The following is a 16,732-nucleotide window of genomic DNA, read 5'->3' on the forward strand; positions in this document are numbered from 1 at the left end:
GATGGATCATATGCAGAGATTAAGGGGAAGGCGGAAAATAGGGAATATTGGAGAATGATGAGTTTGCAGTGAATGACCTGTTATTGGGCAGAAAACTGTGAATGATCAACCTGTATCTCTAGGCTCGTAACTGACATGCACGCGGATTGGTTCACTGAAATTAAAAGGTTTCTCACATTTGTTGCATACAGTGTTGTGCAGGGAGGAGAAATCTTAACAACAGAGAAATATATAATTATTTATAAAGCACTGATCATTATTTTTGCTCTGTGAAATATTTTTGTACAAAAATGGTGTGTGATTTCTAGGGAAAACTTCTAGCTTTCTGTATTGTAAACACATATTAGTGATTTTAATAAAGTAGCATTTTCGCAACTGTTTGTTCCAGCATAACGAATGTTATAACACCATAATCACTGAGAAGTGGACCCATATTCACAGGAACTTTTTTTACTCAAAATGACTCCAAGAATGAGCTTGTTGACAAGTTCTAATTTCATTAATCACCCTGTATGTGCTAAAACAGCCACACTATCAGTCAAGCAGACTGTTGCCAACAACAGAAAATCAAGCTTGTACACTTTTTGTGCGTAATTATATTTTGTCTTGTTCATTACATTATTTTTTAAAAATAAGAATGATTTTTCTGACGTGAAAAAATCCATAAAGTTGTGATGCTCTTATATTATTCTACCTTAGTGTGTAAAATATTAATTAGCAAGTTTATACTTCGATCTGTGTGGCATTAGCAATTACAAATACTTTTAAATTCCGTGGGCACATAAGATGCAACAAAACAAAGAATTATCACGTTACAAACAACAGGAAGCAAGCATAATGGATATTTCTATTTATTTTAAACTAATTTTTTACCTTATATTACTGAGGATGGTTACCGGGGCCCCCTAAATTACATTTTATATTCGTTATCTCATCCCACTGTAGTGGTGATGAACTAGGTAAATACTTTTCCAGACGTCCACGGGTACAGAAGCCACACAAAGGAATTCTTGAGGGGAGAGGGGTTAGTCCGCCCATTGAATGGTGGAACACGTCACTCACTCTCCTGCCAGAGAACCACTGGAGGGTAGAGAAAGGTAGACAAAAAACGTTTGTCTTATCACTAGTAAGTTAAAGTTCTTCCTTTCTCAATCACACTGCAAGCAGTGTCTTAAGCATATAAAACCACGTGGGACTTCAAGATCAATGAGACACAACACTCCACTGCTCCAAATTTTGAGCAGTATTGTTAATTTATTTACCATTTTCAGTAAAATGGATTAATGGGACTGATTAGTGTCCGGATTTTTATGCACTATCATACTGTAAGACAATAATGGTACCTATATGAAACCAAACTGCTGATATGTACAGAAGATACAGCTGTTTTAAAATGGACCTTACTTTTGAATAACCTTATATTTCAATCATTATAAATTAATCACTGCATAATTTCATTAAAATGACACTGCAGAATAATATTATAAGCTAGGAAGACAATCTAGCCTGTTAGCAATTTTTGCTCTCATTTCTCTGTGATGTATATTTTACTGCAGTGGCGTATAGTGGTTAAAGGGTTTGGGCTACCGCTGATCCCATTATTACACAAAATATATCTAACGATTACTTTAATTTTAATTACTATGGTAAAACTAATAATACAAAATTATTACATTATGTTATATTATAAACTTTTTCTTTTGTAATTTCCTTGGGCTACCGGCCCCGGTAGCCCGCAAAATACGCCCCTGTTTTACTGTAGGAGTTGTTATTTAGGAACCAATTACAGATGGTCATTAAGGTCTTAAAGAGTGATGACACAGATAAAACAGAAAATTTGTAGTTTTATATAGAATTATGTATTTATGTCAAAGCTGACACTTCAATTCTCAAATATTTATGTTTTCAGATCTACAGACGAGGAACAGAGTATGTAATTACATAAAAATCCGGAATCCCGTTATAAAAAATTATAACCATTTTCAACTGCCACTCCAAATTTTGGTGATATCTGCTCACTGTCGCAATACAATATTCAGACATTTCAAATGTGAGATCATGTGATTCTCTGACAAATTTTATAGCCAAATGTTCATTATGACAAGGAAAAATAAAAACATTTCGTGGCTTCAGGGGCCCCCCAAGTATGTACATCTCACTTTGGTACAAACCTATAAATTGTGACAATGATTAATTTTGTAATATGAACTAAACTGCAACTCTAATTACATCTGTTTGATTTATACAAGATTAAAGATGTATCGCATATTTCAATGCCTGGCAATAGGACAGCATGCGCAAGATAGATTAGCGTGGCAGACTTGGAGTTTTCAGTTCTAGAAATGCTTTCAACAATACACAATTTAATTTTATAACTAAATTTTGTTGTGATAAATGCGATCAACAAGTCACTGAAATGAAGATATTTTGTGAATTTATTACTGTACAAAACTCAACTGAGTGGAAACAATCACGTGTAGGCCTACCTAATCTTCCTCAAAAAAAAGAACGGGTCGACTCTTGGTGGTGGAAAGTCTGTTGTATAGTACGATTTACACAGATACATTCTTTGTCAGTATTTTGGAATGGCACTTGCCTGCAGTGAGAGCAATAGGCTGTATCAATGCTTGTCTCTCCATCTCGTTTTGGTGGCTCATATGGTTAATATTTAAATAATAATAGCCAGAAAAACATAATACAATGAAATTGTGAATGTACAAAACTAGTTATTGTTATTTAAAATCAATTCCTTAATACCTGATATTAAACAGATTTTAAATTTATGTAAAGATTATTTTTTTTGGTTCTACAGAATTATCTGTGATGGTTACTATTTGTTATTAATGCAGAAAAATTCGCTTCAGCACTGAGGATCCTAAACGTAACAGGCAACAATCAGCTGCATTCTACATAACAGAACAAACAACATTTTCATCGCGATTTGTTTAGACTTATCTCAATATGTTATTCCATTTGAATGAAGAGATGAAATTTGTGTTCAGTGAAGTGAGGGTACACTACAATTTAATTCAAAACAGTTTATTTCCATTGTTCTGTTCACAATGATTTAAATCCAGTCTATTTATTTTATTATCTTGCAAGAAAATGCAATTTGAAGTACATCACTTCGATTATAAACTCGTGTGAATATGAATAATTTCAAGGTAAAAATTGTTCCGAGGCCGGGTATCGATCCCGGGACCTCTGGTTGAATGTACCAGCGCTCTCCCAACTGAGCTACCCGGGAACTCCACCCGACACGGTCTCAACTTTTCCCTTTATATCCACACAACTCGCATGGGCTGATGAAATGTCAGAGACCCACATCGAGTGCACACAAACTCTGTGTGGCTTGGAATTGTGGTTTTCTGTTAACGTACACAGTGACGTATATATTATGCAAATCTAGTCTTTCAGGTGAAGCTTCCTGTAAAGCAGATTTGAATAATTTCAAGGGAAAAATTGTTCCGGGGCCGGGAGAGCACTGGTACATTCAACCAGAGGTCCCGGGATCGATACCCGGCCCCGGAACAATTTTTCCCTCGAAATTATTCAAATCTGCTTTACAGGAAGCTTCACCTGAAAGACTAGATTTGCATCGTGTGAATATGTTTGGATTTATCTATAAGTTACAAAAATGGATGATACATAGTTACTAAGTAATAGTTTTTTGAGCTTTTCTAAAAAACAGTAAAAGTGGATTTAACTTGATTTGTATATCAGCTCTTCATTTGTATTACCAAATAATACAGAAGGCTGTGCGCCATTAACATCATGAATCAATGTTTATCTACACTTTTCCAGCAGAGGTCTCTGCAATTGTGATGGTGACATCTGTTACCAAGAGTTTAGAGCACAATAATGGGGGTCCTGGACACACAATTTTGCCTTTATTCATGAACAATGGAGTCTACTGTGTGCACAGAATCCACTATGCAGGTCAATAACTTTACTTTCTCGTGCAATGAATATGCTACTCTCAGCAAATAATATATGGTTCCAGAGGAAGCAATTTCATGTACAGTGAACCTCTCCTTAAGGACACCTCCAAGATACGGACAAATTTTTATGTCCCAACTGAAATAATATAAAAATAATGATAAGTTTAACTCTCGTTTACGGACACACTCAGACATGGACATGGACAGTTGTTTCATAGTCCTAAAGCTTGCTTTATCTCCTGACTGCGGACAGAACTTAGATTTCAAGACCTAATGTGTTACAAAAATGTAAAATTTAGTTTTGAGAACTGTACAGAAATTCCTTAACATGAAAGAAGACAATGAGGTTCTCGTAGGCTATCACAAGCCCAGCCGGCTACCCCTTGTTAGCTGGAAGCGGGTGGATAAACAAAGTCATAAACTTTAACCTGTCTGTTGGGTCCAAGGTTTCCGCGATCATGAAATTGTATTCGACACATGATAGGGTTAGTAGGATTATTTTCTTCACTTTAATCAGTTGTTCTGTTTCGAGAGACATGGCACCTGAATGTAAAGTTTAAGTTCAAACTGTAAATTACAGTACTGCATAACTGTAGACCTAGAATAAAATTGCATGGCACATAACTGTATTTTTCCTTTTTGGTCTTATCTACTGTAGTTCAAAGTTGCAAAGAATTTACTGTAATGCAGTACACTGCAATTAGAATTAAATAATATAATACATTTCATTTAAAGCGTGAGGGGGTACATAATGCATATTATTTATTTTTTTTTTTTTTATCCAATGCCACCAGGTTGTCTTTGCGACATTTCTGGTCTTCTCTCCTGGCCGTGGCTTAGCTGTAACCCACTTCTGAGGTTGGGGCGCCTGGAAGGCGGAGTTACATTACCCCGATGATGTGATAGGATGATATAATGCATATTATAAATTTACTGTTAGATTGGGGAGCCTCCCTCCCAATAAAGGACACCTCTCAAATGTGGACAGATTGTTACGTCCCTTCGATGTCCGTAAATGAGAGGTTTCACTGTACTTAACACATTGGTGCTCAACCTGGCCATCTGAATACTGATTCAAGGAGTATTATTTAAGTTTTTCCACCTGAATACTGATTCAAGGAGTATTATTTAAGTTTTTCCACCTGAATACTGATTCAAGGAGTATTATTTAAGTTTTTCCACCTGAATACTGATTCAAGGAGTATTATTTAAGTTTTTCCACCTGAATACTGATTCAAGGAGTATTATTTAAGTTTTTCCACCTGAATACTGATTCAAGGAGTATTATTTAAGTTTTTCCACCTGAATACTGATTCAAGGAGTATTATTTAAGTTTTTCCACCTGAATACTGATTCAAGGAGTATTATTTAAGTTTTTCCACCTGAATACTGATTCAAGGAGTATTATTTAAGTTTTTCCACCTGAATACTGATTCAAGGAGTATTATTTAAGTTTTTCCACCTGAATACTGATTCAAGGAGTATTATTTAAGTTTTTCCACCTGAATACTGATTCAAGGAGTATTATTTAAGTTTTTCCACCTGAATACTGATTCAAGGAGTATTATTTAAGTTTTTCCACCTGAATACTGATTCAAGGAGTATTATTTAAGTTTTTCCACCTGAATACTGATTCAAGGAGTATTATTTAAGTTTTTCCACCTGAATACTGATTCAAGGAGTATTATTTAAGTTTTTCCACCTGAATACTGATTCAAGGAGTATTATTTAAGTTTTTCCACCTGAATACTGATTCAAGGAGTATTATTTAAGTTTTTCTAACTCCCATGACCTGGGACTGAAAATCTGAGGAACGCCTCACAGAATATTTTTCTCAGCTAAGAAAACTACTTTTTGCTCACTATGTAAAGCAATCTAGCATCTCTACCGCAGAAGATCATTAGCAGTACAGTAAGTCACAGTTATTTCATGAGAGATACTCTTCGAAAACAATCAGCAGAATTAAAGCATGCTACAGTGTTAATCTGAACCCGCAAGTACGTACAGTGAAAACACTAATGAGTTGGGGGACCCCTGCATTTGTAGGATCGTGGGAGATGGGAAGGCTGCCGGCCACTGCATCCACTCAAAATCCCTGCACCCCCCACCCACAGAATGAGAACCATCTGAATCCCCCCTCCCCGAACACAAAGGCAAGGACAAGCACAAACTCAAGGCAGCCACACACATTCACGCGGCACGAGGCACTGCCAGTCTAGCATTCAAGGGGGATTATCGCTTCTGCTCTGCATTCCACGATCAAGCCTGAAAATTCACAAGAATACCGAGATGCCTCGCTGCGGCACGTCCCGTCTACAGCTGCCACACTGTGGACAGAAAAAACAAGGCAGGAGTAATTATTACAAAGCAAAAGAAAAAAAGACACAGTCAACAACAAAATAAAAACCATCTTTTTTCTTTTTTTTTGTTAATCTGACTGTTGAACATTTCTTTTTAACATTTCAAGTTACTGAGGTAAATGGTGTTTCCAACTTTCTACTATTTTTTTTTCTTAAAAGAAAAAACAATCAATATTTGTTATTCTCCACTTATTTTGAAGTCTTTTATTTTCAATTTTATTTCGTAAAAGACAAATTTGCTTGAAATTAATTAATTATATGCAACTGATGATACTCTGCCTCCAATTTATGTAAGTTCATTCTTTAGTATGCTATCATAAAATATCTGGAAACTCTGTCTTTTCAATTTTTTAAGTATTACCTTTCTCATTGAAAAAAAAATAAATAAATAAAATAAAAATAAAGTCCTGCTACAGTAGTATACAGATTTCTTGTCCTGCTTTGGTGCATACTCACTGCTGAATACAAAACTCGTTTCTCCATTCTATGCCTATCAAGCTTCCATGTGCCAAATTGAACAATGCTATCTTGTGGAGCAACAAACATTTTTGCTACAGCAGGCACATTGGCGGAAATAATGAGGACACATCATTCAATATCTAAGATTTGCATAATATTATTCTTGTTGCCATGACCAACAAGACAGTCATCATCTTGAATAAGCACCCAGTACAAAACAAAATCCACAAATTAAAGTTTTCAACATACTCTACACAAGTGCAATGTTCTGTTATCTCATTAAACTCTCTAGACACTTTCTCACTCTCGTGTTGTGTTGCATATCGAAGGTAAAATCAACTTCTTTTAATCGCATAACAGAAGGAGAGATGTATTTGCAGATACACTCATTTGTACAACATGAACACTAGCTTAGAATCTAATGTATGAAAAGTGGACTTGTGGTAAGAAACATTTAGTGTGTAAAGCTAAATAAATACATCATCTGGTTACTTTTCCAGTTAGAAATGTTCTCCTGCCGCACCAGCTTCATGACATCTACAGAGAGGTTCTTTACAAATGTCACTCATTGCCACGTCTCACGGCAGTTGCCTTCTAATGTTGTAACACACATTCACAACAGAAACAAATCTGTTACTCACAGCAGCGGCTTGAAATGAAGACTGACTGCATGTGTGGTTCTTATTTCAGAGAATGTTCTTCGAAACCGGGCTGAGTTCTTCATATGAAATGTTCAGATTTTATTCTGTTTTGAGACTTGATGCGCTGAAAGTTTTTATACTTCTGCCTGTTGTACTAGACAGACTAACGGCGGCTCCTGTTGCTCTCAGATTCGCCACTAACTGGTATGCTGTTACTGTTTGTTGTTTCGTCAGAAATTGGAGAAACTGGGAATTTCCAACAAAATTTTCTGTTACACTTTCTCCACGAAGATGCTTGATGAATATCTCGGATATAAAAATTCGCTGTTCAAGATTACCCTCACATTCACAACACGACTACGCAACTATGCACTGATTGCAATCATTTACTAACATTCCCCAATATTTGTTGATGGTGTAGCCAATTAGAGTGGGATTCCAGAAGTCTTGGCACGTTACATTTGTAAAGAACCTCTCAGTAGAGTACACAATCTAGCAACTTATCTGCTGGGTGTTATTTAGACAATGACTTGTCACGTGCCATGGGACTGATGCTATGACTTGACTGTGTGTGTGTGTGTGTGTGTGGTAATGTATATTAGTAGAAGTAGTAGTAGTAGTAGTCACCATGATGACAGAACCTGAATTATTAGCGGGTGATGCCCAGGTGCACCCCCTGGCGCTCGCCTGACAAGTGGCGCCAACTCCAATCAGCAATTACTTCCTGTAATTCTGCTGCGAGGGGAACAAGCAGACGCATAGAAAAGTTACACAAAACACATGTTAAAAAATACTTGTCAGCTACTGGCGTAAAACTATTAAAAAAAGTTTTAATATCTCTTGTAATTAAAGTTAATTCAGCAAACTATCTTCTTCTTATTTATATTCAGTTTTCAAGTAGTTAAGTACAAATTACAGAAGCTTTGGCAATGCTTGTGATTTGAAAAAAATCTTTAAAAACAAATCATGAACACCTTATGCTTGAAGCTTTCTCAATGAATCACAGCTGTTATTACTTATTTCTTTTTATCCATGCAATCTTACGCCAATCTGACAATATTTTAGATCGAAGTTCCCAATCAACGAAATGTGGTTTGTTAGCAATGAACAAGATCTACAAAAGTACTTTAAAGTTTTTTATTGCAGTATTCAGCAACTGATGGAATTATAATTTGTTATTACTTTACATATTTTCAAGGGGAACCTCGATCTCCACTTCTTACAAATGACGAGGCAAGCACAGCATATGAATGCCACGTGCCCACCACACACACGTTGTTCCCGCATGTACTCTTCTCACTCACCCACATGTAACAATGCGTGCTTGCCTCCAGAATCAGTAACATCCACCATGACAGCTATCAGCAATCGTGACTTCAAACTCGCTGTCATAAATGGTTTACAAACTTTTATATGGGTTTTGTCATCAACATTGCCAGTTACGTAAACTACACTTTTGGTCAGAGATCAATAATTTGGAAACAGAAAATATTTTGACTGCAGTACATAACAATACTTTAAACAATTCTTGAGAACAGTAGTTAACAAGCAGCTAAACAAATGGCCACATTTAAAACCGAGATATACACAAGTGAATATTAGAGTGCTGGCAACATTGTTCTCACCACCCAAACACATACAGACTTCTCCACATTCACGCATTTTGACATCGAACGGACAGCCTGAGTGATTATTCATGGCCTAATTATCTTGCAACAAGCTAACCCACGTAACTTTTACAGATATATTAAATTTCAAATCTTTTTGAAATATATGAGAGTCACATTGCAATTATATTCTTCAACGTTTGTGCGACGGAGGCTACACAAGTACCGATGTACTTACTTAATTTCGTAATTCTAAGACTCCTCGACTGAATCACCAACCCCATCTGTTTGCCATGATTAATCAGAGGTGCAGAGTACACACCAGGAAGGGTGCAGTGAGGTTATGCACGCAGCCACAACTAGTCAGTATTAATATATTAGTTGAGTGTTCTCACTAAACACTGAAGGCTAAATTTGTTGCAAACTAAACCAAGCTGAACACAATCCCTTGATGAAGTGTCAACTCACTCATGCAGAGAAGCCCCGACCGAGTTTCACCTTGCCTGGTGAGAAGCTGCAAGCGAGGCTGTCCGCTCATAAGAGAAGCTCGGCTGTCCCCTCAAAAGCCTACCTGGCTGCTGCAAAATGGGGGTGTAGGTGAAGGTGTGGGGCTCGCTCAGCTTGCCGCTCGACGTCACTAGCAGCTTCACTGTCACCGGCTCCGTGAGATCCACTCTCCGGTACGGCGGAACCACGCACACCAAGTGAGTCTGCACGAAGTACACATCCAATGTTCACTTATAACTACAATATTAATACAAAAATTGCAGATATATATTTATAGAGTTATGGGGACAAAGACAATCTAATGATATAAACATAAAAATATAATAGTACATTATGCAACGAGCCTATAATGATAGTAATTAAGACGCGAGTATGTTTATGAAACGAGCGCGAGTTTCATAATTTTCATACTAGCGTCTTAATTACCATTATAGTCAAGTTTCATACAACTTTTTATGCTCGACCATATTTCTAACTTGAAATTATTCATCAGTATTCATGTTATTGTTATCTGACTGGGGAACGGAACTGACCTTGTGCAATACCTCGTAAATTGTGAGATGTGCGCAGACGCGAAAGTATTGATTTTTTCCCGAGGAACAAATGTCGACATTGACCTTGACATTGAAAAACGAGATGACAAATTCAATTTAGGTGAATATTATTTACAATTAACGCTAATTATTATACGTTCATTCTTCGAGACACCATGAACTCTGAACAGTACCTAGCCATGTTGGAAGATGAAGTTTGGCCAATTGTTTCCACTTGGGATAATATCAATGATCTAATTTGGATGCAAGATGGAGCCCCACCACATTTTGCACTCAACGTCCGTGACTGGTTAGACCGACATTTCCCAGGACGTTGGTTGAGTCACCGTGGTCCGCATGAGTGGCCAGCACGGAGTCCCGACCTCACCCCGTGCGACTTCTTTTTGTGGGGTTGGGCAAAGGAAGAAGTTTATCGCACCAAACCACGAACTTGGGATGAACTGGAAGATCGTCTACGCCAAGTCCTCAATAACATACCACAGGAATTTCTGCACAAGTCAATTGAAAGTATCCCTCGCCGGTTACGAACATTAGTGGAAAATGCTGGAGCATATGTGGAGTTTTAAGTTAATCCATAGGACTCCTGCCATGTTAAACTACAAAGCAAAATTTGTTCCAGTCAAATAGAATAAATATTAACAGATTTGTAACCATATTACAATAGGGAGTTACTTCCCACCCACCCTGTAGTAACAGAACTGACTTTATTTCAAATATAGGTGATTTATTGTTGTCTTTCGATTGCATATCCGAGAATAATCGATACTTGCGCTTTCATATTGTTACAATGGTGTTTTCTGATTGGTGGAACAATTGAACTTTAATGAATAGGTGTACTTTAATGAGGTCCATTAAAGGGCTACTACCAGGTGTATAATTACTACATTTCGGCATGGTCGAGCATAAATATATATAGAAAAACAGAAGTTGAAACAACGAAGTCAAAATGAAGTAAATATAAATCTTAAAACAAAGTTTATGGGCCCCTTCAGACGAGGCCACATTTAGTGGCGCACGTTGCTAAATTTTTGTAGAGAATTTTTCAAGCTACTTTCTGAAAAACAGGCACATTTATCACATTCATTATTTCTTACTTTATTACTGAAACATTTATCTTTTTATTTTATGTTCAACGTTGTTTATGTTTCCAAATACAAAATAAATGTATGTTAATGAGGAGTCTTTTTTTATTACTTTGTAAATTATCTCAGGACCTCCCTCAGTTCTTTACAAAATTCCTCACAGGATTGCGAATCACACTTTGGGAACCACTGAACTTCTGAGCTAAAAGCCACATAAATACACAGTTAATGCAATACATACTGCCTGGAGGAATTCTTTGTCTGGGTGAACGACTTCTTCCCAAGCTGCCTCCCCAGGCGTATCACCATTTTTGAACACTACTCGTGTCTCCTTCAGGAAGTTTTTACCCAAGATGAACAGCTCCATGCCTCCCGTACAAGGGCATGTGGTCAGAGACTTCTTGCAGATCTCGGGGACACCCGGAGGTTGGGCTGTTGAAAGAAGCGGAAGTGTGAGCACTGTAAGTCTGCTTCCTGTCATTTCAATCACTCAAGATTTACAGGGCTAGTGCAAGAGATCTCCCTCATTTCATTCTCATTTCATAGATTCTCCCTGGACCTTATCACATTTCTCGTTTATTTCGCTGTGATAACATGTGATGATACTACGAAAACGTGCATTTAAAAAACTTCGTAGTCAGCTGATCACAGCAGACAAATTACACCAGTTGATGTGGAACAGCCAATAAGTCAGCTCTGCCAGAAATAAGAACGACCACACTATACTTACTGCAGACGATGGGGTGTGACAGGGTTTGCAAAGTCTCTGTGCTTCCATCGGGGTTTGTGATTGCAGTGCGGAACACCATTCGACATCGTGTCGATTTCTTCTTGGTGCGAGAGCCGGAGTGATCTGGAAACCTGTGTTCCACGTCCACGTTGCGTTCTTTCAGGATGCCAACACAGTCACACCTTTAATATAACAAACAAACATGCATACAAATTATTGTTCCTCCACCTTTATCACTCAAGAGGGTCGACCACATGTGCATCTTTGGCGAACACTTGAATGCTGTAGTGTGACATTCTCACAGCCATTCAGTACGAGTACAACTGACATATATTATGTTCCCATTAGAACTTGTGACCAGAGTTGACTTTTTTCTTTTCTGAGTAACTTACTTATTTACTGGCTTTTAAGGAACCCGGAGGTTCATTGCCGCCCTCACATAAGCCCGCCATTGGTCCCTATCCTGAGCAAAATTAATCCATTCTCTATCATCATATCCCACCTCCCTCAAATCCATTTTAATATTATCTTCCCACCTACGTCTCGGCCTCCCTAAAGGTCTTTTTCCCTCAGGCCTCCCAACTAACACGCTATATGCATTTCTGGATTCGCCCATACGTGCTACATGCCCTGCCCATCTCAAACATCTGGATTTAATGTTCCTAATTATGTCAGGTGAAGAATACAATGCGTGCAGTTCTGTGTTGTGTAACTTTCTCCATTCTCCTGTAACTTCATCCCTCTTAGCCCCAAATATTTTCCTAAGAATCTTATTCTCAAACACCCGTAGTCTCTGTTCCTCTCTCAAAGTGAGAGTCCAAGTTTCACAACCATACAGAACAACCGGTAATATAACTGTTTTATAAATTCTAACTTTCAGATTTTTTGACAGCAGACTGGATGATAAAAGTTTCTCAACCGAATAATAACAGGCATTTCCCATAGTTCTGAGTAACTATTGTAGTGAAATCTTTCAAAATAAACAATTTAATGATAAAAGTACAAACCAATATAATAATAATAATAATAATAATAATAATAATAATAATAATAATAATAAAAGTTGACTAAACAACAACAATAACATAACAGTAGTAATAGAACATGTTATTAGTTTGTTTACTGTAACCCGCCCCATGCAAAATACAGCTAAGTCACTTCCACAACCTTGTGTCCATAAAAAAAAAAAAAAAGAGGGTGAATGATAAAACGTTCCGGTTCAAATGTATCACTCCTGAAAAATACAGGATAATCTGTGTGGGTATGGATAAAATACAAACACCATAAAACATTTACTACTGAACCTTATTTATGCATACAACACTGAAAGGTAGGAGATTCCTTAGAGCTCAACATGACCCCCATTGCGCACCCTGCACAACTCATAACGGTGATGCATTTCAGCCCGTGTCCGTTGGTAACATAAGAGGGGTGATTTGTTGTAAAGCTTGAGTAATTTTTACTCTCAGATCATCAATGTTCCTGGATTTTTGTGAATAGACAATGTCTTTAACAAAACCCCACATGAAGAAGACAGGAGTGGTTAGATATGGGGAGTTTGGGGGCCAAGCCAAGAGATAGCTGCTTCTCTTACTGGGTTTCGCCTGCGACCTCGTGCATGCTTTTTTATCACAGAACCTGTTTCTACAAATGTTCGATAGCACAACATTATGGAATCGTATTTAGGTACATTACGCACACCATACTCACGTCGAAATTCCCTTTGAACTCTTTTAGCACTCTCAATTTTAGCATATCAAAGAACACATTGTGCCCGCTGTTGATTTGTAGTAGCCATTTTAATCATCTACGATTTTCATTTGCCCTTTCAGATTATGCATTGTTGATTGTCATGTATGGAAACTCCCATCTTTTAATCATAATATGACCAGCAATAAATTTTTCCTACTAGTATAATAACTTTATAATAATAAATAAATCCAACATCCATACCCAGACGGATCAGACTATATAGCAATGCTAGTGAGCTAACATTATTATTACTATTATGTGTATGGTTTTGTTTATAATGTAATACTACTTGCACAATACTGTGCAAACCATGATGGAGATAATTTCCATTCACATTAATACTGTTCTCCAACCAGGAGATCAACCGTGAAAGGAATGTGCTTACTATTGTGACATGTATTGGAGCGAAGTAGATAATATATAATATTATCGTTATAACGTCAGTTTAAAAACCATGCGCTCTCCTGCATTTGTTATTTCCTGTATGAAGAGATTAAAAGACCAGGAGATTAACAGTGATCTAATTTTGTAACTAGGGTAGTATAAACATGTGTGTATCAATGTTATTGTTTGTGCTGTGACAGAGAGCCAATAGAGATACGAGTACCCACGTGTGTGACCTTATGACATCAACATTCATTCACAGCATTACTCCCTTTCGTCTCATCCGGCGGAGACTTTCTTGTGGTTGGAGCACAGTAAACAGACCACAGTGTGTTTTGACTTCAAGATTTGGCAACATTGACTCCTCCTGTCAACTCAGTTATTACGTGAAATGTATACTGTTTAATCTGTACTCACGTTATGACCATGTCCTTCGCAGGTTCGAAGTCCACCTCAATGACAATTGTTCCGTCGATCTTCCTCTCCACGCAGGGTGTGGAGTTCTTGCCACTCACACGACACGCCTGGTAGAACATGTGCGGTGCAATCCGTCCCATGTCTGTTCCGATGAACACTTGTAACGTCGCTGGCTTATTGTAGCCCACCAGCTGTCAAAGAACAGAAGATACTTGTGTGTGATCTCTTTAATTTCTTCAATATTTGTAGTGAACATTGTGACTGTCATTAATTTTTTCTATATGATATATGATATATTTGGTCACAGCACTTCTTTACATATAATGGTGTACCTCACATTTCTGTATCCGGTGCCACCATTAACATCTTACAGTAACACATTATTTGCAGTACACGTCTACACAAATACTCCCAATTACACTATGTACCTTTTTTGTTACTTGTTCAATCTCCCCTTCAGTATTTCTCCTACATTTCATTTGCTATTCTCTATTTGATCATTAATCCTAATATATCTAAAATTATATACGCCTTTCACTTTAAGGAACCAACCTGGACAAATACCCAATGTCCCATCCCTACCTTCCCGTGGTGCAGCTGTTAGTAAGCATAATTTTACAAGCTGAACTAAAGGGAGGGGCTACTCATCCATTAGCACTGGTCACCTGATGAGTTAATGGCCGAAATTGGTATAATTTTTCTCTATTCAATACCTAATTCCCTCTTTACCCTTTCCTATCCAGTCCTCTGACTGAACTCTTACTTTCTTCAACCCCGACAACATTCAAGGCCTAGGGGTTCATTTCCCTTTCCTTCCTCCTTTTTCTGCTTTTCTGTTCCTAGTGCTGACCTGCTATGGCAGATCAACAAGATCTCCCAGATAGGTCCAATGGACCCGTCGACCAACAGCAGGTGTGGTCCTCCAGACATTCTGGGGGTTGTGTGTGAATGAAGTAGCCACCAAAAGTTAAAATATGGTGTTCACTTAAATCGGCTGTAACTTGCCATTTTCACTCCAATATTCTTTGAAAAATATTGGAGTGCAAGAGGTCAAATGACTTTATTGTCAAACACCTGGCATTAGAAAACAACAACACTTGTGTACTGTGCTAAAACTGAACAATGAGAGGAACAAAAGTTTTCTCACTGTCGTGTAATACAACACACTAAAGACTTTATCTCAGGTTTTGTAAAGAACAGGGACCACGTCGTCAAGAAGTGGACCAACAACGAAATGGATTGGGAACAAAGAGGATAGAAGAGGAAGGGAAAATGAAGGTGAAGAAGAAATGTCAGTCAGGCACACATATAAAAAGGGCACATGCAGGAATGGGAGTTTTTTTATTGGTTACTAGCTGAAAACACCCAGCGTTGCCGGGGTTGTCCTTTTTGCTTCTTTTTTTTAAAATTAAACTGGTTATCAGACTTTTCGAAAATCTCAGAAACTCAACTATAGACAACCAAAGCGAATTGTCTTTACTAAGCTTCTCTCGTCCATAAACATGAATCTTTACATAGTGTTACTTACACGAATTAATGAACTTCTTAGCCAAATGCCTACCAGAGTTAACTCAATTTAAAACAGCTGTACATCAGGCACCCGAAAGAAAACATATCATATGCCTTACGTTCAACTTTTTTTTTAATCTATATATAGTTATTTGTCTTTATTTATTTATTCTGGTGTAGTTAAGGCCATTATTCCTTCTCTTCCACACCACCACAAATACGAATGAAATAATAGTAACGTCAAATTATAAATAAGTAAAACCAAACGAAAATATATGCAGACTACAGTCACACAAACTTTAAATGAATTAGCATTGTCTTGAAGCTCAACAAAACAAAACCACACCCCTCGGTCCCTATATGCCCACTTAGCATTGTCTCAATGTTCTACAGTCTTACATTTTATCTCTACTGGTCAATGACTGTTAAATTTCATGTGGCTTATCTTAGTCGTGTGAGTCAGCATATTAAAGAGCATTACAACCTTTCTACTGTCTCCTTTCCTTCCCACTGCAAATGTGACATTGCACAGAGGCAGAGATAAAATAATTGTAAGATCTGTACATTTAACTGAAGCTGTGCATTTTACGTAATTTCATGTCTATGTGTGCTTTTTTTTTTTTTTTTTTTTTTTTTTTTGGAAGATCCCTTTCTTGTTGAAATAATGAAAAATGCTTGCCCTGTTTCAAGGCCAACTGTGGTTATTATGGCAGCTGCAGAGCTGGAGGTACTGGAGATTATTAAAAAAGACGAAGGAATAAAGGACTGAAATAGCTACAACTAAAGTAA

At 37.4% G+C, this 16,732-nt stretch overlaps 1 protein-coding gene across 3 annotated transcripts in view; it reads right to left on the reverse strand.

The window, feature by feature from the left end:
* NFAT (NFAT nuclear factor) overlaps nucleotides 1-16,732 on the reverse strand; it is a 223,267-nt gene that overhangs the window by 14,892 nt on the left and 191,643 nt on the right. For all 3 annotated transcript variants that reach the window (XM_069842351.1, XM_069842352.1, XM_069842350.1), the window contains exons 6-9: nucleotides 14,435-14,625; nucleotides 11,882-12,063; nucleotides 11,393-11,583; nucleotides 9,580-9,718 (exon numbers count right to left, since the gene is read on the reverse strand). In XM_069842351.1, the coding sequence (XP_069698452.1) occupies nucleotides 9,580-9,718; nucleotides 11,393-11,583; nucleotides 11,882-12,063; nucleotides 14,435-14,625 (703 nt within the window). The remainder of the gene's footprint in view (nucleotides 1-9,579; nucleotides 9,719-11,392; nucleotides 11,584-11,881; nucleotides 12,064-14,434; nucleotides 14,626-16,732) is intronic.

The sequence above is a fragment of the Periplaneta americana genome, chromosome 12 (genome assembly GCF_040183065.1).
Source record: "Periplaneta americana isolate PAMFEO1 chromosome 12, P.americana_PAMFEO1_priV1, whole genome shotgun sequence".
NCBI classification, from domain to species: Eukaryota; Metazoa; Arthropoda; class Insecta; order Blattodea; family Blattidae; genus Periplaneta; species Periplaneta americana.